A 24,609-nucleotide genomic window follows, 5' to 3' on the forward strand; every position below is an offset into this window, starting at 1 on the left:
AGCTCCTTCATTGAAACATCTGTGAACTCATGTGGAAGCAAGTCATCCTCGTGAGAGAGGGAGAGGGAGAAGGAGAGGTAGAATTCCTTGACAAGTCTTTCTCACTTTATTTACACATGAGCCTAGACAGGGAGTTGCAACAGGCTAGGTGTAGGTGTTGGTTTGGAGGCATTACAGCGGAGCCCAATCCTACTCTCTCCAGACATACATACACATAGAGATACACACACACACACTTTTCGGCAGGAGTAATTCATTGACGATGGAGTCGTCAGAACCTTGACGGAGATCTCCCCTCTTGCCCAAGGAGCATTCCCACCACTGCTACTGTCCTGGCTAACACCAGCTAAATCAGCACGGAGCAGAGATCAGATCAGGGATCTTCTAGCACTGTGCAACTTAGTCTCTACATCATGTAGTGTATTGATCCAATTAAGCACTCAAGATAACCCATTAGATCTCTAGTTTTAAATGAGGAATTATTAAATATTGAAATAGTTAAAAAAAGTATATAAATGTACACTGATGAGGATAATTAAATGAATTACACTGTCAATATATTGCTTTAAAAACAGTCAGCTACCTAGCTTACACAGAATAAAAACAGCATCAAAATACTAGGGAGATGAAGAATTCAGAAGGTTAAATATTAACTGCAAACAGGATTCTTCCTTTCCCTTCTTTGGATTTCTGCATCAGGAAACTTGCAAGTCCCTGATCGTTTTATATGTGTACCTGACAGCTGGTTTGTTCAAGAACTTTAAATGCACCTATAATCAATGACAAGTTGATGCAAGTGGATTAGTGAAATGTTAGCTAGTAAGCAGATGGTTAGTATAGGGGATCATCATCATAGGCAGTCACTCGGGAGTCGAGGATGACTTGCTTCCAGTCTAAAAGTGAGGTGAGTCCAATGCGGGACCTACAGTTTCTGTCACAGGTGGGGCAGACAGTGGCTGAAGGAAAGGGTGGTTGGGGAGACTGGGTTGATGCACTACACTGGTTTCTGCTTGCTCTCAGCGATGAGACTCGAAGTGCTCAGCGCCCACCCAGATGCTCTTCCTCCACTTTGGCCGGTCGTGGGCCAGGGATTCCCAGGTGTCGGTGGGGATGTTACACTTCATCAAGGAGGCGTTTTCTCTGCCCACCTAGGGCTCGCTTGCCATGTCGAAGCTCAGAGTAGTTGCTTGCTTTGGGAGTCTCATGTTGGGCATGCGGGCGATGTGGCCTGCCCACCGGAGCTGATCGAGCATGGTCACTGCTTCGATGCTGGAGATGTTGGCCTAAGCGAGAACACGGGCATTGGTGCATCTATCCAGCCAATGGATTTGCAGGATCTTGCGGAGGCAGCGCTGGTGGTACTTCTCCAGCGTTGTAAGGTGTCTGCTGTATATAGTCCACGTCTCAGCCATATAGGAGGGCGGATATCACTACTGCCCTGTAGATCATAAGCTTGGTGCCTGATTTGAGGCCCTGGTCTTCAAACACACTCTTCCTCAGGTGACCGAAGGCTGTGCTGGCATACTGAAGGCAGTGTTGGACCTCGTCATCAATGTCTGCTCTTGCTGACAGTAGGCTCCCGAGGTATGGAAAATGGTCCCCATTGTCCAAGGCCTCGTTGTGGATTTGATAATCGGGGGCCAGTGCTATGTGGCGGGATCAGGTTGGTAGAGGACCTTTGTCTTACGGATGTTTAGTGTAAGGCCTATGCTTTCATACGCCTCAGTGAAAGTGTTGACGATGGAGTTCGGCCTCCGAGTGTGCGCAAACACAAGTGTAGTTCAATGACAGAGATGGGATGATCTTGGATCTGGCCTGCAGGCGGCGGAGGTTGAACAAATTCCCATTTGTTCTATAATTTAGCTCCACTCCAGCGGGGGGAGCTTGCTAAGGGTGTGATGAAGCATTGCAGCAAGGAAGATCAAAAAGAGCATTGGTGCGATGCAGCCTTGCTTGAACCCGGTCCGGATGTGGATTGGGTCTGTGGTGGATCTGTTGGTCAGGATCACGGCTTGCATGTATAGAGGATACCATACATCAGACTGCAGGTCATATCAAGGTGTTTGGAGCCTGGGTGTGCCTGTGCGCATTTTGGATTGCAATAGACTCTATCCGCATTACAGCCCAAAACCTTGCACTTTGTAACAGAGCCACACAGTAAATATCCAATAACGCTGTACTAAATGCAACATTGATAAGGCTGAGGTCCATTAGCTTTAATCAGGTTATTGAAGTTTACTGGGCATATCTGTAGATGCGTAAAGATCATAATCAGGTAGACTTTTGCAGAGCAGCTGAGAATGCCTGTGCCACAGAAACAGTCTCATCATTTCAGCTCCATCATTTCTTCTTCAGTTGTCTGAAGGCAATTGTCTGCTTCAGTGTCAAGCTACTTCAAGCGGACATGCATTCAAGCTGGCCTTTACAGGCAGTTGTTTCCACCCCATCTCTCTCTCTCCTCCCTCCACCCCCACCCCCCCCACATATTATAAATCAGATGATGATCCCTGTACACTACAGCTGGGAAGCTAAACTGGTTTCAAATCAACAACTGCTTCAATTTAAAGGAACAATCGGAACTGAAAACAGTACGGTGTGTACTTCTTTCAAATATTGCCGTAAAACCCATTACCATCAGCTCTGAGAACATAAATGTGAGCTCAAAAATAAAATGATTTGAGTTTAGGTGGTGTAAACAGTCCAGTGCCAAGTTTCTGCTCTTTCCCTGGAATATACGCAAAACGTGCTTCACATCAGAGATGTATTGCATTGACAAAATTCAATTCGAGGCCAAAGAAAGTAGTTGAGCTCCCAATGCAAAGAGAGCATTAGAAGAAAGCATTCAAACCCCTGTGCACCAAATCCAGTTTCTCTAGTTAGTGAATCCATAGCCCAGAGGCATGAAAGTAATGCATTTTGCATCATATCTTGGATCAAATGCAACAATTTCTGAATGCCACAATCACTTACTTGCAATTGAATATAAATTCCAAACCGCATATAATTTGTGCCACATTAGGTTTACATGTACCGAGGTGTGCAAATAGACTGAGGTACTGCTCAAGTAGTTCACCAAAATGCCACTGATTTGTACATTACATACTGAATATAGTGAACTACAAAATTGTCAATAAACTTATAGCAATATCATGATACTCAAATCTTCAGTTTTATTGTCATCAGCAAATCATAGCCAGCACAAAAATAAAACATAAAATATACGTAAAAACAAAAACAGAATATATAATACAGACATTACCTGTTATAGATACCTGGGCCTTCCTGATCTGGCTTTTCGTGGCCCCAGCCCAGTGCTATTGGTGCTCTCATGGTCAGAGCTGACTAAGTATTGGCTCTATTGGCTGTAAAGCACTTTAGGACCTCCTGAGGTTGTGAAAGGTGCTATATAAATGCAAGTCTTTCTTTTTTTAAACTTTCTATCATTTGTGCTCTGCACCACAGAGAAGGAGGGTACAGTTACGACAATATTTGCCACTACATCATTGCCAAGATGGCCAGATTTAGTCAATATGCATATATACCCCCAACTACCAACCTGGAAGATTCATCCATAGGATCATGCCGCCTCTCCCCAAGGCAGGCAATAACAGTTCTATGTAGGGTCGAAAGAGAGCTTTGGAGATCTTGTCAAGCTACAAAACCTCTCATTCCCAAGAAAACTAGCTAATCAGCTGCAAAGATGGAGTTGTGCCAGGAGGTCAGGAAAACACATGCATAACTTCCCAACCTCTTCTGATTCATTGCCAATCACCAACAAGCGATTGGTGATTTTCAGATAATATATGCCCATTATATACCTAAGGATCAACAACAACAACTTGTATTTATATCGCGCTTTTAACATTGTAAAACGTCCCAAGGCACTTCACAGGAGCGTTATAAAACAAAATTTGACACCGAGCCAGATAAGGATACATTAGGGCAGAAGACCAAAAGATTGGTCAAAGAGATAACTTTTAAGGAGCACCTTAAAGGAGAAAGGAGAGGTAGAGAAAGGAGAGGTATAGGGAGGGAGTTCCAAAGCTTAGGGCCTTGGCAACAGAAAGCACGGCTACCAATAGTTGAGCGATTGAAATGGGGGATGCGCAAGAGGCCAGAATTAGAGGAGCGCAGATATCTCGGAGGGTTGTGGGGCTGGTGATTACAGAGATAGGGAGGGGCGAGGCCATGGAGGGATTTGAAAACAAGGATGAGAATTTTAAAATCAAGGTGTAGCCCAACCGGGAGCCAATGTAGGTCAGCGAGCACAGGGGTGATGGGTGAACGGGACTAGGTGCGAGTTATGACACAGGCTGTAGAGTTCTAGATGACCTCAAATTTATGGAGGGTAGAACATGGGAAGCTGGCCAGGCGTGCGTTGGAATAGTCAAGTCTAGAGGTAACAAAGGCATGGATGATGGGTTCAGCAACAGATGAGCTGAAGCAGGCACGGAGTCAGGCGATGCTCCGGAGATGGGAATAGACGGTCAGTGATCGCGCAGATATGTGGTCAGAAGCTCATCTCGGGGTCAAATACAACATCAAGGTTGCAACAGTCTGGTTCAGCCTCAGACAGTTTCCAGGGAGAAGTATGGAATCAGTAGCTAAGGAATGGAGTTTGTGGCAGGATCTGTGGCAGTTGAGCTGGTAAACACCAAACACATTATCTGTGACATGAACTGAACTGGGAGAAGAGTTAATGGTTGTCCACAAAAGACCAGTCATCCACCATCTGTCATATTGACCCATTCTTTAAGATTCTACAAATGTTCGAAGGAAACAGTTTTTAATAAATCTTTACCTTTTCCAGAGCTTCCCGATCAATAATTTCTTGCACAGCCAACAACTTGATACTGGAAAATAGGAAAGGCAATACCTCAGTAAATGAATTTCTCTCATTCAGCACAACACTCGCATATTCAAGACATTTATTCAGGCATTTTTGTGGCTTCAAAGGTTCATCACGTCACCCCACATGAAATCCTTGGAAAAGAAGAAAGTGAAAATACTACCCACAGAAATTTCCAGGCTGTTGGCTTACTGTTTTTTGGATAAAGTCACAATTGTACATCTTTGTTGGGAACGTTTCAATAAACAGTAGACCAAAAGCAGTGCAGTTAAATTGAAAGTACGACCTAATTTTGCCCTTGGTGAAACTGTCACCGGTGGCAAGCTATAGCTAACATTTAGTTTAATGGAGGATTACAGAAGATCTAGAAAATTATAAAACTAAAAATACGTTCTAGATAGAATTAGGAGAATAACAAAATCTCATACATTGCAAAATCGTACTAGCTGTGGTTATGTCACAGTATATGCCAACATGGTGCAAGAGCATTTAAAACGAAACATGAGCTCTCCCTCATCCAATATCCTCATTTCCAGCAGAGGTTTCTGGATAACGAATCAGAAATGGGAACCCTGGCTAATTTTTCCCCATCTCAGAATGCTGAGGCCAGTGGTAACACCGCTGCCCCAGTCGAGACCAGTACAGACTGGGGATCGAACCAAAGACTTTTCTCATCCACAAGTCTCAGCCACATACTGCCTTAGTCATCACAAGAGACTAAGTACCTCAGACAGACTGTGTACCGAATCTTTGTGAATCTATGGAACTCTCTGCCCCAGAGGGCTGTGGATGTTGAGTCTTTGAGTATAGTCAATGCTGAGATAGATAGATTTTTGATACTAAAGGAATCAAGGGATATGGGAATAGGGCGGGAAAGTGGAGTTGAGGTTGGAGGTTGATGATCGGTCATCATATCATAGGCGGTCCCTCGAACGAGGATGACTTGCTTCCACAAGAGTTCATAGATATTTCAATGAAGGACCCAATATTCCAGTTCTGAACTCCAATTAAGGGGGAGGAAGATGCCTGTGCATGGATTTTTTTTTTTTTAAAAAACATGTGATGACCGTTGCACATTAGCCACCACACGGGCTCGTTAGGCCTTTTCCAGTGGCAAGGGTTGAACCAGGACGACTGGAGACCTGCTCTGCTGCACGGACGTAGTGCGCAAAAGTATCGCAGTGTGGGCTGGCCCGTGCTGCCCCTGGGCCCTCGGCTCTTCTGAGCCCTGTACACTCATTCGCCGCACTTTTGCCCACAATATCAATATACTTTCCAAAAACCAACAAGAAAATAATGTTGGTTTAGAAATCACAGACACACTCATTACCCTGTGATACTGAGCCATATACACAAGGCAAATCCTAGGTTCAATCCCCAGTCAGTGCTTAAGTTACTGTTAAGTATGCAACAAAGGTACAAACTGAGCACTGTGCAACCGAACAAGGCACAACTCTGTTCTGCCCCATTATGGCCCAAAGTGCCTGACTCATAAAATGGCCAGCCTCCTACACCAGAGCAGCACCATGTGCGCGCCGCTCAGCAGCCCCCAACAACGACACCACCATGATCTTATTGAATGGTGGAGCAGGCTTGAGGGACCATATGGCCTACTCCTACTCTTATTTCTTATGTTCTTATGAACAGAGAAACTTAACATTGTTGGGTTTATTGATTTTGCCTCTAATGAACACAACTGCCTTTTTTCAAAGTTCTGTTTCAATGGACGCTGACTATGTCATGCTTACGATTTATTGGTCTTAAGACTGAAGCTCTCCAGTCGTCAACACAATGGCAGATTTCCCCTTGTCCCACAATGCAATCACATTTAATTCACTTCCCAGTGCCAGCTGGCAAGAGTTCAACTCATTACTGGTTCTTTTTGTTTGTAGTTCACTCCAGCAATTTGAGGGAGTCTTAAATATTTACACTAATGCAATTTGTAATGTACACTCCTATTCAGCTATTAAAATGTTCCCAGTTTGCTTCCATATACAAGATACTAAGGATATCAAGGTATAATACTTTGGAGATAAATGTTGGTCTGACAACGGACAACTACATAAAATTAATGTATATGTCTACAGCTCCTTAGCAACATAAACTTGTTTATGAAAAAAGCAGTAAATCTGAAGATGTTTTATTTAAACAAATGCCTTCAGATAAAGTACATGGTAAATTTTGTCTGTTGCCCTTTATCGAGAGAGTTTCAAAGAACTCACCAAATATTGAACAAGTTGTCTACTATTGGGGGGAAATAGCTCTTAAATTGCCAAGTTTATCTAGAATTATAGGAGGCACTTAAGCACAGAAGGCTAGATTACCGACTGGTGAGACTGGGCTTCCTCATTGTTTGAGAGTAGTTTAACCACCTCCATCCCCAATATTCAAATAGGAGATTGCTGTCCTCTCATTTGGAAGGGGAATCAACTCGGAACCCTGTTCCTTTTTTTAAAAAACCTGTTCGAATTAAATTACTAAACACCAGAATGACGACACAGTAACACCGGCAGTCAATTAATCAGAATAAATAAGAAGGCAGCATTCCTGTACCTGCAGGAGACCTTTGATAGTGTTTACTTCTCCCTTCTGTCTCTTTCCCTCCCCTTACCCCATCCCCACATTTTGTCTCAAAGAAACAACTACACCTGCATCTGGGGTACAGCGGGGTGGAGGGATGGAGGAAATGCCTTCGGCTTTAAACAAAGACTTGGATTTATATAGCGCCTTTCATGACCACCGGATGGCTCAAAGCGTTTTACAGTCAATGAAGTACTTTTGGGGTGTAGTCTCTGTTGTAATGTGGAAAATGCAACAGCCAACTTGCGCACAACAAACTCCCACAAACATCAGTGATAATGACCAGATAATCTGTTTTTTTGTTATGTTGATTGAGTGATAAATATTGGCCAGGGCACCAGGTATAACACCCCTGCTCTTTTTTGAAATAGTGCCAGGGCATCTTTTATGTCCACCTGAGAGAGCAGACAAGGCCTTGATTTAACATCTCATCCGAAAGACAGCACCAGTCAGTGCAGCACTCCCTCAGCACTGCACATGAGTGTCAGTCTAGGAGAGGAAGTGGAAGTGGAGTGGAACTTGAACCCACAACCTTCTGACTCAGAGGTGAGTGTGCTACCCACTGAGCCACAGCTGACACGATAATTAGGGCTGTTTACGATAATGACAAGTTAAAAATCTGCTTTGGCCAAAGGCAAAACTACTTTCACTTCCACCTGCGGCAGTGTTTGGATCGTCAATTTAAGAGTTGATGTCACAAATGAAAGAAACGCTATGGCAACCATCAAAATGAAACCAAACAAAAGGCTCCCAACAGCTGATCGCAATGCTCTCACTCTTCCTCCGCTGGCTTAATCATGCACTTCCTCCACCATTGGTTGTAACATGACTGCAGTGTGTACTTTCTACAAGATGCACTGCAGAATCTAACCAAGGCTTCTTCGGCAGCACCTCCCAAATCCGCAACAACCACCACCTAGAAAGGAGGACAAGGAAAGCAGATGCATGGGAACAGCAGCACCACCAAGTTCCTGATTTGGACATATATCCTGACATGCCCTCATATCGATGTTCCTTCATCGTTGTTGAGCCAACATCCTGGAACTCCTAATTGTCGCCGAGAGCATGCAGAAAACAAGCGTAGGCAGCGGATGGAGCGTGCGGCAAACCAGACTCCCCACCCACCCTTTCCTCCAACGACTGTCTGTCCCGTATTTGACTGTTCAGTCACCGGATAAATCACTTTTAGAGTGACTGCCTATGATGATGATGATGACGACGATGCCTAATCCAACAGCACTGCCTAATCCAACCCAACGGCATTGCCTAACCCATCATCGCAGCAGTTCAAGAAGTCCCACCATCACCTTTGCGAGGGCAAGCAGGGCAATAAATGTCGGCCTTGCCAACGATACCCACATTATTTTTTTTTAAAGTAAAGAAAAAGTAAGCAAAAGGTGAGTATAACACATGAACTTGAATTATCACAGAGATATATTCCATGTACAACACATAACGAAGATAAAACAAGCTGCCTCAACATTGACTCACATAGGGCCCAAATTTGGCCAGGAGTTGCTCCATTTTTTTTGGAGCAACTTGATTTTTCTGAAGTATCTTAAAAATCCCCATTCTGCACATTTAATTTGCGCCAGTGTAAGTGAGATGGTTAGGATTTTTTTGTTTATTTTTTTTTCCCCAAAGGGGGCATTACCAGCCACCTACGCCTGTTTTGGCCATTTCAGCCAGTTTGGACAGCTAATAGTTGCTCCAAACAAACAGGCCGCATATGTAGCCACTTGTGGCCGCACAGAAAACCCTTGCGGAGGGTTAAGAAATCAGCTTAGGTAAGTACATTCTACAAGCACCAAGCACTAAACAGAGCACAAAAATAAACATTCAATAACAAATAAAAAATACAAGGAAGCTGAGAGGACTGCACCTAGCACCAAGACTTACAAAGCACTAAACAATTCACAAAAAGTAATAAGCAATTAATTAACAAATAAAAAATAGAAGGAACCTTGCACCTAAAGCACCCAGACCAAAGTAATAAGTAATCATCAATAACAAATAAAAAAATAGAAGTCCTACCAAAACACGGCCCGGGAAGGCAGTGGGCCGCCGATGAGGGAGACCATTCGGCCAAGGATAGGGGCGGCACGCTTCGGCCCCTCCCATACAGCCTGCAGCACACTCTCAGATTCTGGGGGGCGAGGAGCTACTGCGCATGAGCGCACACTCTAGCGCGCATGTGCAGAGGTCCTGGCACTGTTTTGAGCGCTGGCCCCAAATCCAGTGACCACGCTACGCCACCATCGAGGAGAGGCTGGGGAGTGGCCGAAGACTTTTTAAGAGCACTTCGAGGCGGACAAAAACGGCGCACCTCTGATGAGTGCGCCAAAAATCTGTAAGTGCAAATACAGTGATGTAGAGAAACCTGGATATATCAATGCATCCCTCCTGTAAGCACCAAGCAATCAAAATGTATAGTGTATTCATAAAATGTAGGTACAGGTGCAGCCTCGAAAATCCGTAGTATCGGAATCCAGACTCCGGGACGATCCGTGGCAGGGTCATCCAGAATCCGCAAAATGTTCCGGAATCCGGACACCCTGCCAAACCGTTACCGCAGCCAGCCGGGCCCAGGGAAAAGTCAAAAAATGAAATCCAACTACTGTACAGTGACAAAAATTGCAAGAATAAAAACGCCAATCCTACCTGTCTTCATAGTCACCACAACGCTGCTCCTGGGACAGCACCAACTCTGCAAAGCACGCAAGTACCCGGCCAGAACCAACCAAGCTCCGCGCACAAGTCCCTTCGGCCAGAACCAACTCTGCAAAGCACGCAAGTCCCTTTTGGCCAGAACCAACTCTGCAAAGCACGCAAGTCCCTGGCCAGAACCAACCAAGCTCCCGCACAAGTCCCCGGCCAGAACCAACCAAACTCCCGCGTAAGTCCCTTCGGCCAGAACAAACATGGTGACAATGCACTACAGGGTAAAAGCCTCTTAACACAGGGAATGTTCCCAAGAACTTTTCAAGTACAGGTACAGGTATACAGGGCATCAGACTACCTTCCAAAACATACAGGTACAAAAACGAGAGAGGGAGACTTACCATGCATTGCGAAGAAGCAAGGACTACAAGGCTTGCGAAGAGAAGAACTACAAAATGATGTCGAAAAACGGGAATATCGGAACCTGGGCTCAGGCATTTCCAGACATGGGACATGCTTCTGGCGTTCCGAAATCCGGAAATACCCAAACCTGGGCTTGGGCGTTTCCGGACTTTGGACATCAGAAACACGTTCAAAAGTCCGGAAAAACACGAAGTCCGGAACAGCCTTGGTCCCGAGGGTTCCGGATTTTAGGCGCTGCATCTGTAAATGTACAAAATGGCTTCAAGATATGCAAATGTACTTTCTTGAGAATTTAATTAATTTTTTTTTTTTTAAATCGCTCCTCTAACCAACCAAGAGCAGGAGATCATCTGGTTAGTGCCAAGTATCAAGCAAACAGTTTTAGAAATTCTCAGTACTGATTTTCACTCTGCAAACCATTGGTGTGGGTGCCAGTGGATTCCCCGACACTTCTGTAGGCTCGTGCACACTTTCCTGTTTCCTACATCGGTGTTTACGCTGAGGTTACAGACCGCACACATGGTTTGGTTTGCTTGGAACAACAACTGCAAGCGCTGACGGAAAAAAAGTGCAACAGCAGCAATATGCCAACAGCCTCACAGACTGTCACATGCCATGGGCTCAGCTGATGGTCCTCAAAAGCTGTAACAAATGCAAAAGACTTGTGTCTTGTTAGGCTGTCAGTTGGTTAGGTTTTGTTTGTGTGTGTATTGAATATAATGAACAGATTATCTATCCATCATCTCATTGCTGTTTGTGGGACCTTGCTGTGCACAAATTAGCTGCCATGCACGTTTCCTACATTAAACAGTGACTACACTTCAAAAGTATTTCATTGGCTGGAAAACGCTTTGGGACATACTGATGTTATGAAAGGTGCTATCGAAATGCAAGACTTTCTTTTCTAATATACAGTTCAAGAAAAGTTCAGCAGGAATCTTTCACACATCAGTGTTCAGATTGGAACAAGTTGAAGACAATTGAGAACTAGATTGTGCGACGATGTTCAAAAATAAACACGTGCTCATGCAAGCTGTGGACATAAATCACTTGATAACTGTATACTTGAATGAGTTGCCTGACAACATTGTGGCTTTTAAGTTCACAAAAAAATCCATCTGTGATTTAGCAAATAAAGAACTCTGTGTAAAAGGCAAACTACTTCTAGCAGAAGTTCTGAAGTCAACAGCATCTTCCAGGCATTGATTATTGAAATGAAGCTCTAGTTTGCACTGGCCTGTGCAAGGATCACATGGGAACTTCTTCAAATACAGCACTTTAACCCACATAGCTGCACTGAGCTTACAATCTTCAAATAAATCTCGATTAATAAAAAGCTAACTGAAAGAACCAGTACGAAAAGATAGAAAGCGATACAGAAGAAACATTTCATATTTATACCCTCGAAATTCAATGATGGATGTCTTTAATTGCTTACTCCTGTTAGTGGTTTACTCCAGGTACGTACACACTATTTCCACAAATTTCACACTGCACCGTGCCAGGTAACAGAAGAAAGTCACTGTTGATAATTACACCAGAAAATTGCTAAAATACCAGTAAAAGCAAGACAACAGTGCAAGATGCTATTTAGGTAAAATTGGCTGAGATATTTTTGGGTTCTTTCACTCTCCTCACTCAAGATACTTTTGCCTTCAGTGTTTCAGACTATGTGTGGAGGTGAGCCGCAGCTTCCAAGAGATTGTTTTCTTCACTTGCCCAAATATCTCGGTAAAAGTCATAGCATGCCCAGTTAACTAACAGTGAACCCTCCAGGAGACATTTCAGCAACCGGCTCTAGCCCAAACTGCCATGGGGTCTAGTGCTTTTTGCCTTCATAAGAACAACACTCTACTCGACTTGGTCTTGGGCTTTAACTGCCCAATGAGTTAATTAAACTGCAAGAACAAGCAATTAGCAGCAGCGGTAGCTGAACACACATTTTTTACAGCTTAGTTAATCCTCACAATGCATAGAAACATAGAAATTTACAGCGCAGAAGGAGGCCATTTCGGCCCATCGTGTCCGCGCCGGCCGACAAAGAGCCACACGGCCCTTGGTCAGCAGCCCTAACGGTTACATATAAACCTATGAACAATGACGGAAAGGCAAAGAGTACCCAGTCCGCCTCACACAACTGCAACACCCCTTCTACTGAAACATTCTACACTCCACCCCAACCAGAGCCATGTGATCTCCTGGGAGAGGCAAAAACCAGATTAAAAACCCAGGCCAATTTAGGGAGAAAAAAAATCTGGGAAAATTCCTCTCCGATCCATCCAGGCGATCGAAACTAGTCCAGGACATCACCCTGGCCATATTCGATTCCCTGCAGTACTTACCATAATATCTGCGCCGTCCAACTAAAGGTCATCCAGTCTCATCCCAATTACCAGCTCTAGGTCCGTAACCCTGCAGGTTACTGCACTTTAAGTGCCCCATCCAACCATCTCTTAAAAGTGGTGAGGGTTTCTGCATCCACCACTCATCCAGGCAACAAGTTCCAGATCCCCACAACATTCTGCGTAAAGAAACCCCACCCCCTCAAATCCGCTTTAAACCTTAAAACTATGCCCCCTCGTAATAGACCCCTCCGCCAATGGAAATAGGCCCTTACTATCCACTATGTCCAGGCCCCTCAATATTTTGTACACCTTAATGAGGTTTCCTCTGTTCCAGTGAGAACAAGCCCAGCCTATCCAATCTGTCCTCATAACTAAGATTCTCCATTCCAGGCAGCATCCTAGTAAATCTCCTCTGCACCCTCACTAGTGCAATCACGTCCTTTCTATGATACAGCGACCAGAACTGCACCAGAACTGGCTCCTTTGCTTTTTGTGGTATATATCAACGATTTAGATTTGAATATAGGGAGTATGATTAAAAAGTTTGCAGACGACACTAAAATTGACTGTGTGGTTGATAATGAAGAGGAAAGTCATGGGCTGCAGGAGGATATCAATCTACTGGTCAGGTGGGCAGAGCAGTGGCAGATGGAATTTAATTGTGAGGTGATGCACTTTGGGAGGGCTAATAAGGAAAGGGTACACACATTAAGCAGCAGGCTGTGGCCTAACCAAAGTATTATACAATTTAAGCATAACCTCCCTGCTCTTATATTCTATGCCTCGGCCAATAAAGGCAAGCTATGCCTTTTTAACTACCTTATTCACCTGGCCTGCTACTTTCAGGGATCTGTGGACAAGCACTCCAAGGTTCCTTTGTTCATCTACATTATTAAGTGGCCTACCGCTTAATGTGTATAACCCTCACACTTCTCTGAATTAAATTCCATCTGTCACTGCTCTGCCCACCTGACCAGTAGATTGATATCCTCATGCAGCCCATGACTTTCCTCTTCATTATCAACCACACAATCAATTTTAGTGTCGTCTGCAAACTTTTTAATCATACTCCCTATAGTCAAATCTAAATCGTTGATATAGACCACAAAAAGCAAAGAACCCAGTACTGAGCCCTGCGGAACCCCACTGGAAACAGCCAAATATCATTACCCTTTGCTTCCTACCTCCAAGCCAATTTTGGATCCAACTTGCCACTTTGCCCTACATCCCATGGGCTTTAACCTTCATGACCAGTTTACCATGTGGGACCTTATCAAAAGCTTTGCTAAAGTCCATCTATACTACATCGTACGCACTACTACACTCATCGACCCTTTTGGTTACCTCCTCAAAAAATTCAATCAGGTTAGTCAAACATGATCTTCCCTTAACAAATCGGTGTTGACTGTCCCTAATTAATCCTTGCGTTTCCAAATGTAGATTTATCCTGTCTTTCAGGATTTTTTCCAATAATTTTCCCACCGCTGAGGTTAGGCTGACAGGCCTGTAATTACTCGGCCTATCCCTTTCTCCCTTCTTAAACAAGGATGCTACATTAGCAGTCCTCCAATCCTCCAGCCCCATGCCCAGATCCAAAGAGGACTGGAAAATGATGGTCATACCTACACACGTCCGCCCCGCCTCCACCATGCCCGAGTAATTCCCATGTTAAACTCAAGATAGAAGTCATTTCCTTGCACGACTCTTCCTTTTTTTCAGTCTGCAGTCTAATAATTCGTCAGAAAAAGTTGTAGTGCCAGAGAACTGGGGGATAGCTGACGTTCTATCCCCCTTAAATATAGGTATTGCATGTCCAGGGAATCATAGACCAATCAGCTTAACATCGGCAGTAGGAAAAATAATGGAATCCCTACTAAAGGAGAAAATAGAAGAACATCTAGAAACCAAAAATATAATAATGAATAGTCGGTATGGATTTCAAAAGGGAAAGTCTTGTTTGACCAACCTCATTGAATTTTTTTGACGAGGTAACAGAGAGTAGACAAGTAGCAGAATGGATAAGCTAGCTGGCTTCAAGACAAAGCAGAGAGTAGGGGTAAAAGGTAGCTATTCACAGTGGCTGAAGGTGGGTAGTGGTGTTCCACAGGGATCAGTGCTGGGACCACTGTTGTTCACAATTTATATTAATGATTTAGACTTTGGAATCAAAAACTCTACTTCTAAATTTGCAAATGACACCAAAAATTGGGGGTGACAGTCAATACTGAGGAGGACTGCAACAAATTGCATGAATAAACTTGCAGAATGGGCATATAATTGGCAAATGAAGTTCAACACAGATAAATGTGAGGTATTACATTTTGGTAGGAAGAATAGGAAGGTCACTTATTACTTGGAAGGTGAGAGCCTAGGTGGGGTCGAGGAACAAAGGGATCGCGGTATACAAATACACAAATCACTAAAAGTTGCGCCACAGGTTAGCAAAGCCATAGAAAAAGCAAACCAAGCACTAGGGTTTATTTCTAGAGGTATCGAATTGAAAAGTCGGAACGTTATGCTAAACCTGTGTCGAACCAGAGAAGATTTACAAGGATACCAGATATGCGAGTGGTATAGACATCAGGAAAGGATGAACAGACGGAGTCTCTTTTCTGTTGAAAAAAAGGCTGAGGGGTGACCTAATAGAGGTCTTTAAAATTATGAAATGTTTTGATAGCGTGGATACAGAGAGAATGTTTCCAATTGTGGGGAAGAGCATAACTAGAGGCCATCAATATAAAATAGTCACCAAGAAATCCAATAGGGAATTCAGAAGAAAATTATTTACCCAAAGAGTGGTGAGAATGTGGAACATGCTACCACAGGGAGTGGTTGAAGCAAATAGTATAGATGCATTTAAGGAGAGGCTAGGCAAGCATATGAGGGAGAAGGGAATAGAGGTTTATGCTGATAGATTTAGATGACGAAAAACGGGAGGAGGTTCGAGTGGAGCATAAACGCTGGCATGGATTGGTTGGGCCGAATGGCCTGTTTCTGTGCCATATATCCTATGTAATCTGATGTATCTGGCCTGTCTCTTTGAAGGCTCGAGATATGAGCCACAGATTTGGAAAAGGAAAGCAAATAAGTCCCCACAGCTTATAGCAGGCATATTGGTGGTGATACAATTGTCCTGCTATAAGTGGTGGATGGTGTAAAAAAAAAGAGAAGCAGAGAGAATTTTCATCTACTGTCTCTCCACTTCCTGCTCTGTCTAAATGCCCCAGTGCCATTATTCATCAGCAGTAATGACCAACAATGATCAGTTTTAAGGCTCTGACAATAATGATCATTTAAAATTCGCTGTCAGTTCATCCTCAGCAACTTGGGTTCAAGATTATTGCACTGGAACTATTTCAAAGGTGGTCAGACTGTGACTGGGATGAACAAAGGAGAAAGAGTTAAATGGGCTGAATCCATGATTTCATCTTTGTTACTAGTGTGTAAGCAGTGATCGCAGAAGATCTAGTGACTGAAGGCGGTGGGGGACTTAATGGCACAGCTGAGGTGTGAACAGCTGCTTGAACTGCCCTAAATAGTCATGGCGTTTAATAGTTTAAGCAGCGCCTATGTTATTAGCAAATGGTCAACGCCATTTGCCCGATATAGCCGGCTGTCAGGGATAAGCATAGATGATGTAACTGGTGGGGTCTGTAAATACCTTTGAAATATATTAAAACTAACCACTTGCATATAATTACAGCAGATTAGCTGCCAACAACATACAGATTGTAAACAAGTATGGAACAAGAGAAGAGCACTCAAACGCCAATCAGGGCCGAATCTTTTAATACTTTGAAAATTATTAAATTAAAATTACAGGATATATACTGAAGTCCAACTGTAACTATATGATGTTCTACCTTCCTTGATGTCCAAACATCCTTGTAACTTTTAGTCACATCCTTGATATTTACCCAGCCTTATTTTTTAATAAATAAAGAGCGATTCAGCATTACTTTTTAAGAGCTCGCTGGATAAAATACAGTTTTCAGGAATAACTAGCATCTGTTAAAAAATCCCATCTGATTGCTTAAAATAAAACAGTTCCTGCAGTTGTACGGTGTAAAAGTCAACAAATCTGTTGGCACTGTATTTGTTGAATCTACTTTCTGTAAATAGAATTTGTCGGATAGCCTTTCACTGCTGATTAAAATGCATGCAACAGGAAGTCCTTATGAAATTTCACTGACCTTTTGGTAAGCAAGTAAAATGTTGTGCACAATGTTATTTACTCACCAAGAATTGAACGATAAATCCTTTGTGAATTAAGAAACATCTGTAGCAGTGAGAGCTACCAGAATAATTGAGGGGTTGGAGGGATTGGATTATGAGGAGCGATTACATAAATTGGGCATATTGTCACTGGAAAAGAGAAGGTTGAGACTTGAGAGATGATGTGATTGTTATTTTTAGGATTCTAAAAAGGGATCAGATATAATATAGACCATGCTAAGCTGTTTCACCTTGTCCAGAGCAGTAGAACCAGAGGATCTACTGCGTGAATGGGGGTAAATTGAAAATGAATCTGTGGAACCAATATTTCAGTGAGCAAGTGGTCAAACAAGCTATGGAACAGGCTTCCAAGGGAGATGGTGGAAGCAGATAATGTTGATTCATTCAAATGCAAATTGAATAATTTATTTCAGAAAATACTTTTTTGGCATACAGTATATGAGTAATTTGAGCCATGACATGTGGTAAGTGCAGCATGTTTGGGAGGAACAGGTGACTTTGGACCAAAGTCCCCAAAGTTCTCAACAACAGGGATTTTACTCCTCTCATGTCTGGATCTGTTGTAGATTAATTGATAGAGACCGATTGCTGTGATGTCAACAACTCCATTATCATTGCATCATGCAAGCAGCAGAAGGTAAACTAGATGGACTATGGTTATTTTCATCCAGTAGTTCCAATGTATTCAGCGTGTCTCTAACACAGAGGGAGAAGGGAATAGAGAGTTATGCTGATAGATTTAGATGAGGAAAGACGGGAGGAGACTCGAGTGAAGCATAAACGCCGGATGGGCCGGATGGCCTGTTTCTGTGCCGTATATCCGATGTAATCCTATGTAAATAAATCTCCAGTTTTCTTCGGCAATACTTTTCATTAATGAAAGCCATTTCTGTTAAGACTTCACACTTGAAAAGTTTCCAGGTTTACTAATGCAAAATAAGCTAATGCATTACGGGATAGATCTGGTTTCTAGAGCTGTCGGATGGGTTTATTTTTCTTTAGGGATTAGTTCCACAATACAAAATACCCACAGCACAAAGTACAGCTGTCAGATGAGCTGCAGTGCCTGTGGACACACACACGTGCCATCTCTCCTGAGGCATCTCTGTAACTGCCTGCACACAAATGTATTCCACATTACATAGCACAAAAATAAGCTTTTTTCAAAAGGCGGGGCCTCCCTCAGATAGTAGACCACTCCCTAATGCTACCTGGCCTTAAACCCTACCCTCAATGTATGACTGATGCTAGAGCCTAGTTACCACCACCTACCATCTCCCACACCAATGCACATGCTGAGTCAGAGGATATGCTGGCTGAGGTTTCCTACTTCTGAGTTCACCAGCCTGCAATTTCTTCCCCATTCACTGATGTATAGAAAATCACAAGCTGGCAACACAGGGGCGGGGGATTAACTTTAAATGATGCATTATTCAATTACATGAGGCAAGAGAGTGCTCTTAGATTTGAGTGAGTCAACACAATTAAATTGGATAGTATCAAATTCATATGTACATCACAACACAATGGCCACTGTATTACAAATTGGAACTGTTGAGTTCCAACAGTAACAGTGATTTCTGGTCCCAGTAAAGTCAGAGAGGTCCCATGCCACCCAACTTGCAAGAGGATCTAGCTCCCTTTTCATTCTTGCATTCAAAGCCTCTGCTAGTTTCCCCCTCCCACCCATTGGGCCCAAGTTTCGGGCCGCGCCCCCAACTTGGACGCCCGTTTTTCACGCCACAAAGTGCGCCTAAAAAAGCTTCCAGATTCTCCAGCTCCCTGCTGGTCCTCGAGCCGGGCGCGGCGCAGTACGAGCTGTAGGGGGCGGGGCCAGGTCCCTGCGCTGAAAACAGTGCCGGGACCTCTGCACATGCACGCTACAGTGGCCGCGCATGTGCAGTAGCTCCAGGCGCCCAAAACTGGTGTGGGAGGGGCCCGAAGCATGCAGCCCCTAGCCCTGGCCGAATGGCCTCACTGGGGCTGCGTGCATAAGGCTCCTCCCACGCCCAGCTCCTGCTTCCTCCCGACCCGACTCGACTCCCGCTCCCTCCCCCCACCGACCCGAACCTCCCTCCCACTCCCCGCCCGACCCGCGCTCCCTCCCTCCCTCACCCGACCCGTGCTCCCGACCGCTCCACCCCCCGGACCCGACCCGCGCTCCCCCCCCCCCGCCGGACTGGACCCGACCCGCGCTCCCCCCGACCTGACCCGCGCTCCCGACCCCGGACCCGACCCGACCCAACGCCACTTACCTGTAAATCTGGTGCTGGGGACGGGCCCTGCCCGAAGTCTTGGGCCCGGCCGGGCCCTGCCCGAAGTCTTGGGCCCGGCCGGGCCCAGCCCGTTCAGCCTCCCACTCCCCCCTTTCTCCTTCCCCCCCCCCCTTCTCCTCTCCCCCACTTCTCCTCTCCCCCCCCCCATTTCCCCTTCTCCTCTCCCCCCCATTTCCCCTTCTCCTCTCCCCCCCCCCATTTCCCCTTCTTCCCCTCCCCCTCTCCTCCCCCCCCCCCTCTCCCTCGACCCCCCTCTCTCCTCGCTGTCAGAAACACAGACACTGACAGAGAGTGAGAGACACACACAGACAGACAGACAGATAGAGACACTGACAGAGACACACTGGGGGGGGGGGGCATCCCAGCACGCTGTTGGAGGGCTCCCGGTGCTGCAGTCGGTAAGTAGAAAATGTTTTATTTATTGATTTAAAAAAAAAATTATTTCTTATTAATTTTTTTTGATTGATTTATTGGTTGATTTATTGATGTTTTTATCATTTATTATTGATGATGGCTCTTTATTTGTAAAACTGAAGTGTTTAATGTTTGTAAACTTCCCTTTAAACCCCCCCCCCCCCACCCCCATTCCCTACGCCTGATTTTTTAAAGTGTAGACAAGGTTTTTTCGAGCGTACAAAAATCTTCACTTACTCCATTCTAAATTAGTTTGGAGTAAGTTTTCACTGCCGAAACTTTGAAAACAGGCGTAAGTGGCCGGACACGCCCCCTTTTGAAAAAAAATTCTGATTCAAAGTGAAACTGTTCTAACTGACTAGAACTGGAGCAAACTAAATGCCGAGAATTTGAATTTCTAAGATACTCTGTTCTACACCAGGTGCTCCAAAAAATCAGGAGCAACTGAGGCCGAAACTTGGGCCCGTAGAGAGCAAGAGTTCAATGAATTAAGATCATGTGATCCCAACCTTATTTACTCACTTTTGTTCGTGGAGATAGAGACATAAAGTATTGTGTATTTTAACAGAGAAAAATAATGGCATTTCAATTCAGCTTCCTACATGATCGTTAAATCTTGCAAGGCAGTTTCCCCACTGACATCATAGTATTCTAAATTAATTCGGTTAATTCATCATTCCAATTGGTCTTGAAAACAAGCACCGACAATGAAACCCTTCTCAAATTAGGAAATCAGTCTAATTAATGCTGGGGAAGAGTAACTTTCTCTAGGCCCTTCTTAATCAGGATAAAATGCATCATAAAATTTGTAACCTTAACTTTGGCCAACATTTGACTACTGCCTCACACTGGGATCCTGTGCTGTACACTGAAAACCAAAGAGCCAGATCAGACCGACAACAGTGGCAGATCTCATTTGCATCTACCCAACGACAGTTTTTGCCACCCACCATGACAGACCAAATCAGCCTCTGGCAGATTTTATTTTATATTTCAATTTTTTTTTTAAAAACACAAATCTCAACATGCCTCGGTTTTAACTGCAGAAGACATCCAACTTGAAACACTGTTTGTTTAACAAGGAAAAAGTACTTAACAAAATCAGTTTGGTTTCCCACTTTGGAGCATCAGACTAAGGTTTCTGGATCATTGAGTGCATAATGTAGAATGGAAAAACTGGTCCCCCAACCAGCAGTTGGATTAGCAGGGTTTCTTGATAAGAGTGTTCCCAAATAAAGAGGCTGAATACATGAAAAGATGTACTTTCCAAACATAATATCTCATGTACACACCAAATGGTTTGATGGACATGATTTGTAAAATATCCATCCAACAACATTCCATCAGAGAAACCAAACTCTGGCCATCATTGGTCATTCCACCCAACATAAAACTGTTAGCTTGGGAGTTTTATGGAAGCATCAAGTAAAAATATAAATGAACAATGAGATACCTGTAACGTATTTGCTTCATGGGTTCTTTGCTTAAGAAATCATAGCAACATTTTGCTATCAAGAACTAGTTGGTTTATCAGGAAAAGGTTTAACAATCATACTACACATTATGAGTTCATTCACCAGGCTCATAACCACCTGCCTCATCGTAGATTCCCCAAACCTAACTGGCTGGGGTTTTATGGAGGCTTGTCGACATCACGTGATTGGCTAAGCCACTCCCACTCAACAGCTCTGTAAACCTGTAAGCATCCTCACAGATGCATACATTACAATACCAAAATGAGATGACAACAAGTGCGTGCAGTAGTGCACTGAAATGTCAGAATGGATTATGTACTCATGTTCTGAAATGGGGCTTGAACCCACAAGTCTTCCAATCCAGTGGTGAGAATTCTACGAAGTGAGCCACGCTGACACTTCAGTAGTGGCTTGGAGGTGAATTTTCAATTGATCAGTACAACTGATGTCCTGGGTCATATGGTAGCCACTCAGTCACTTCTGATTTGTTCATTCTATTTGCCCTGCACGTTGATGGTATATGGGCATGAATGAGGTGAACAATTGGCATCTGCACCACATTGTGAAACCTGTAGGGTTGTCAACAATCTGAAAATGAATCTGAGTTGAGGCAATGCGAACCCTCTCCATGCATGCTAGAAGAGACTGCAGATGCAAACTCAAGAGCTATCTTTTGCCATTCAGCAACAAATCTTAAGCTCTTGCCTATTGCTCAGTTTCTTTCTGAAATTACTTTATCTGACAAAAGGATCTGAATATTTTGAATAGCTTTATTTCTATTTGCCGAAACAAGAACTGCATTCGGTCATAATTATGCTTTTTAATAGAACAGGGGTTAGAAAGAAAGAGCCTGCATTTATATAGTGACTTTCACAGCCTCAGGATGTCCCAAATCGGTTTGCACCGAATGACGTATCGTCACTGTTCTAATGTAGGAAATATGGTGACCAATTTACACACAGCAAGATCCCACAAACAGCAATGAGATAATGATTGAGATAATCTGATTGGAAGGATCCATAGAAATGGAGGTCAACAGCGAGAGTCGGCATGGGAGTCAAGATCAATGCACATTTGCTGCACTTTATTAAACTAACGAGCTCCAGATTTCACTCTGCACAACAAACTGCTATGTTCACCAAACACCAGTCCAACATTTAGTGCAAGGCATATGATGTGTGCGCTGTGCCGTGAACCACTGGGTTCTGCCAACGTTTCCCTGTTGTGAAAGATCTCTCAGCAAATACTTCACTTTAAACAGATTTAGTGCCAACATTGTGAAATGGGCTGGGAAAAACATCATCATCTGGCAACCCTATTACACTGCAACAATGAGAACCTTTCTACTGCTAAAAGCAAAATTATACATGCGATTAAACTCCAGACAGTTTCCACTTCTGGTTAAATCATTGTGTAGCAGCAATTCAACACATTGCAGTTTATGCAAAACCTGAAAAGGAGTGGGGATTGGAGCTATCAGGGCCAAAATTCAGGCCCGCCTGAAAGCTGGCACACCTACCTTTTTTTTGAAGTTTTTACCATTGGATGCGATGAGGCGGGCTTCCGATCGATTTTCTCCACTTTGCCATTTTTTCCGGATCGGAAGCTGGTCATAATGGGGGCGGAAGTGCGGCGGCGCTAAGTGCTGGTGAAGGGCGGAAGTGGAGGCGGGACAGAGTCTCTGTCGCTGTCACTCAGCAGCAGAGTGGTGGTGACGTCAGTGCACATGTGCGTCACCACGTCTCTCCCCTCATTTGAAGGGGAAGAGAAGCTGCGTTTCTTTAGGTTCAGCCACTGGGCCACCAGGGAGGGTTTCGACCGGGCCAGCGGCCTGGCACCCAAGAGGGGGTGCCACCGAACCCGGGGCCATAATTGTCCGGCCGATCGGGAAGTCGGCCGGCAAAAAAAAAACCATGGTGGCCGCGGCAGTGCGCCCTCCCCTTGAAGGGCTGCCGCGCTACCGAGGCTCACATACAAGAAACCAGGTGCACCGACAGAAAAAGCTGTCAAGGGACACCGCATGGTGGATCGTTGATTTTTAAGGTACTTTTCGCGCAGAGTAGCATGGAGATGCGGGAGAGCAGCTTTGGGCGGTCGCCAGCAGCGCGGCGGAAGTGGGGACAGACTGAAAAATCCCAGAGCTGAATTTGGATCATGGCGGCCACTCAATTCCGCTGCATGGCCGCCGCAAAACAGCAGTAACGGGCCTTATCCGGACCCTGAATTTCAGCCACATCTTCTCAGTCTCAACACCTTTGGTGACAAATAGGAACGGGAGTAGGCCATTCAGCCGGTTAAGCCTGCTCCGTCGTTCAATTAGATCGTGGCTGATCTGCACCGCAACTCCATATCTCTCAATACCCTTAACAAAAATCCATCGCTCTCAAGACTTGAAAACTCCAATTGACCTAGCCTCAACAGCATTTTGGGAGAGAATGTTCCAGGTTTCTATTAACCTTTATTTGAAAACGTGCTTTTTGATTTCTCTCCGGATTGGCCTAGCACTCATTTTAAGGTTATGTCCCGTTGTCCTGGATTCTCACACCAGAGAAAACAGTTTTTCTGTACCCACTCTATTGGACCCTTTTAACATTTTAAACATCTCGATCAGATCACCAATCAATTTTCTATACTCAAGAGAATACAAGCCGAGTTTATGCAACTTGTCCTCATAATTTAACCTGCAAATCCCTGGTATCCTTCTGGTGAGCCTATGTAGCAGCCCCTCCAAGACCAATATAGGTACGGTACTCCAAACTGAGTGCAGTACTTAAGATGGGGTCTGACGAAGGCTCTGTACAACTGAGATGGTGGCGGGTAGCATGCTGAGGGATGGAGTCGAGGATACTTATGTCAAAGGCAGAGTCCCTATTAAGGAGATCTTCGAAGTGCTCCTTCCTGCAGGCCCTGACTGCCTCGGTGTCCTTAATGAGTGTCTCCCTGTTCTTGGCCAGCAGTGGAGTGGGGCCTTGGACCGTAGGTGGACTTAACTGCGGTGAAGAATCCGCGCACGTCATGGCTATCGGCCAGCTACTGAATCTCCTGTGCTTTCTCCACCCACCATCTATTCTTTAGGTCACGTGTTTTTTTTATTGGACCTCGGCCTTCAGCCATCAGTAGAGCTGCTTTGCTGCTACCGAATTGGGTTGCTGCTTTAAGTTCAAAAATGCCCTGCGCTTGTGGTTTATCAGCTCCTGGATCTCCTGGTAATTCTCATCAAACCAGTCCTGGTGTTCTGGTGTTTCCTGGTTGATTGACCAAGCGTCTCTTCGCAGGCGCAGGTTATGGTGGCCTGGAGGGCAGACCAAGCGCTTTGGGCACTCTGCGTCAGTGTTCTCGATCAGGCCAAC

At 44.5% G+C, this 24,609-nt stretch overlaps 1 protein-coding gene across 9 annotated transcripts in view; it reads right to left on the bottom strand.

Moving 5' to 3' along the window:
- eepd1 (endonuclease/exonuclease/phosphatase family domain containing 1) overlaps positions 1 to 24,609 on the bottom strand; it is a 154,459-nt gene that overhangs the window by 49,188 nt on the left and 80,662 nt on the right. For all 9 annotated transcript variants that reach the window (XM_070880611.1, XM_070880610.1, XM_070880602.1 and 6 more), the window contains one exon: positions 4,802 to 4,853. In XM_070880611.1, the coding sequence (XP_070736712.1) occupies positions 4,802 to 4,853 (52 nt within the window). The remainder of the gene's footprint in view (positions 1 to 4,801; positions 4,854 to 24,609) is intronic.

The sequence above is a fragment of the Pristiophorus japonicus genome, chromosome 5 (genome assembly GCF_044704955.1).
Source record: "Pristiophorus japonicus isolate sPriJap1 chromosome 5, sPriJap1.hap1, whole genome shotgun sequence".
Classification (NCBI taxonomy): Eukaryota; Metazoa; Chordata; class Chondrichthyes; family Pristiophoridae; genus Pristiophorus; species Pristiophorus japonicus.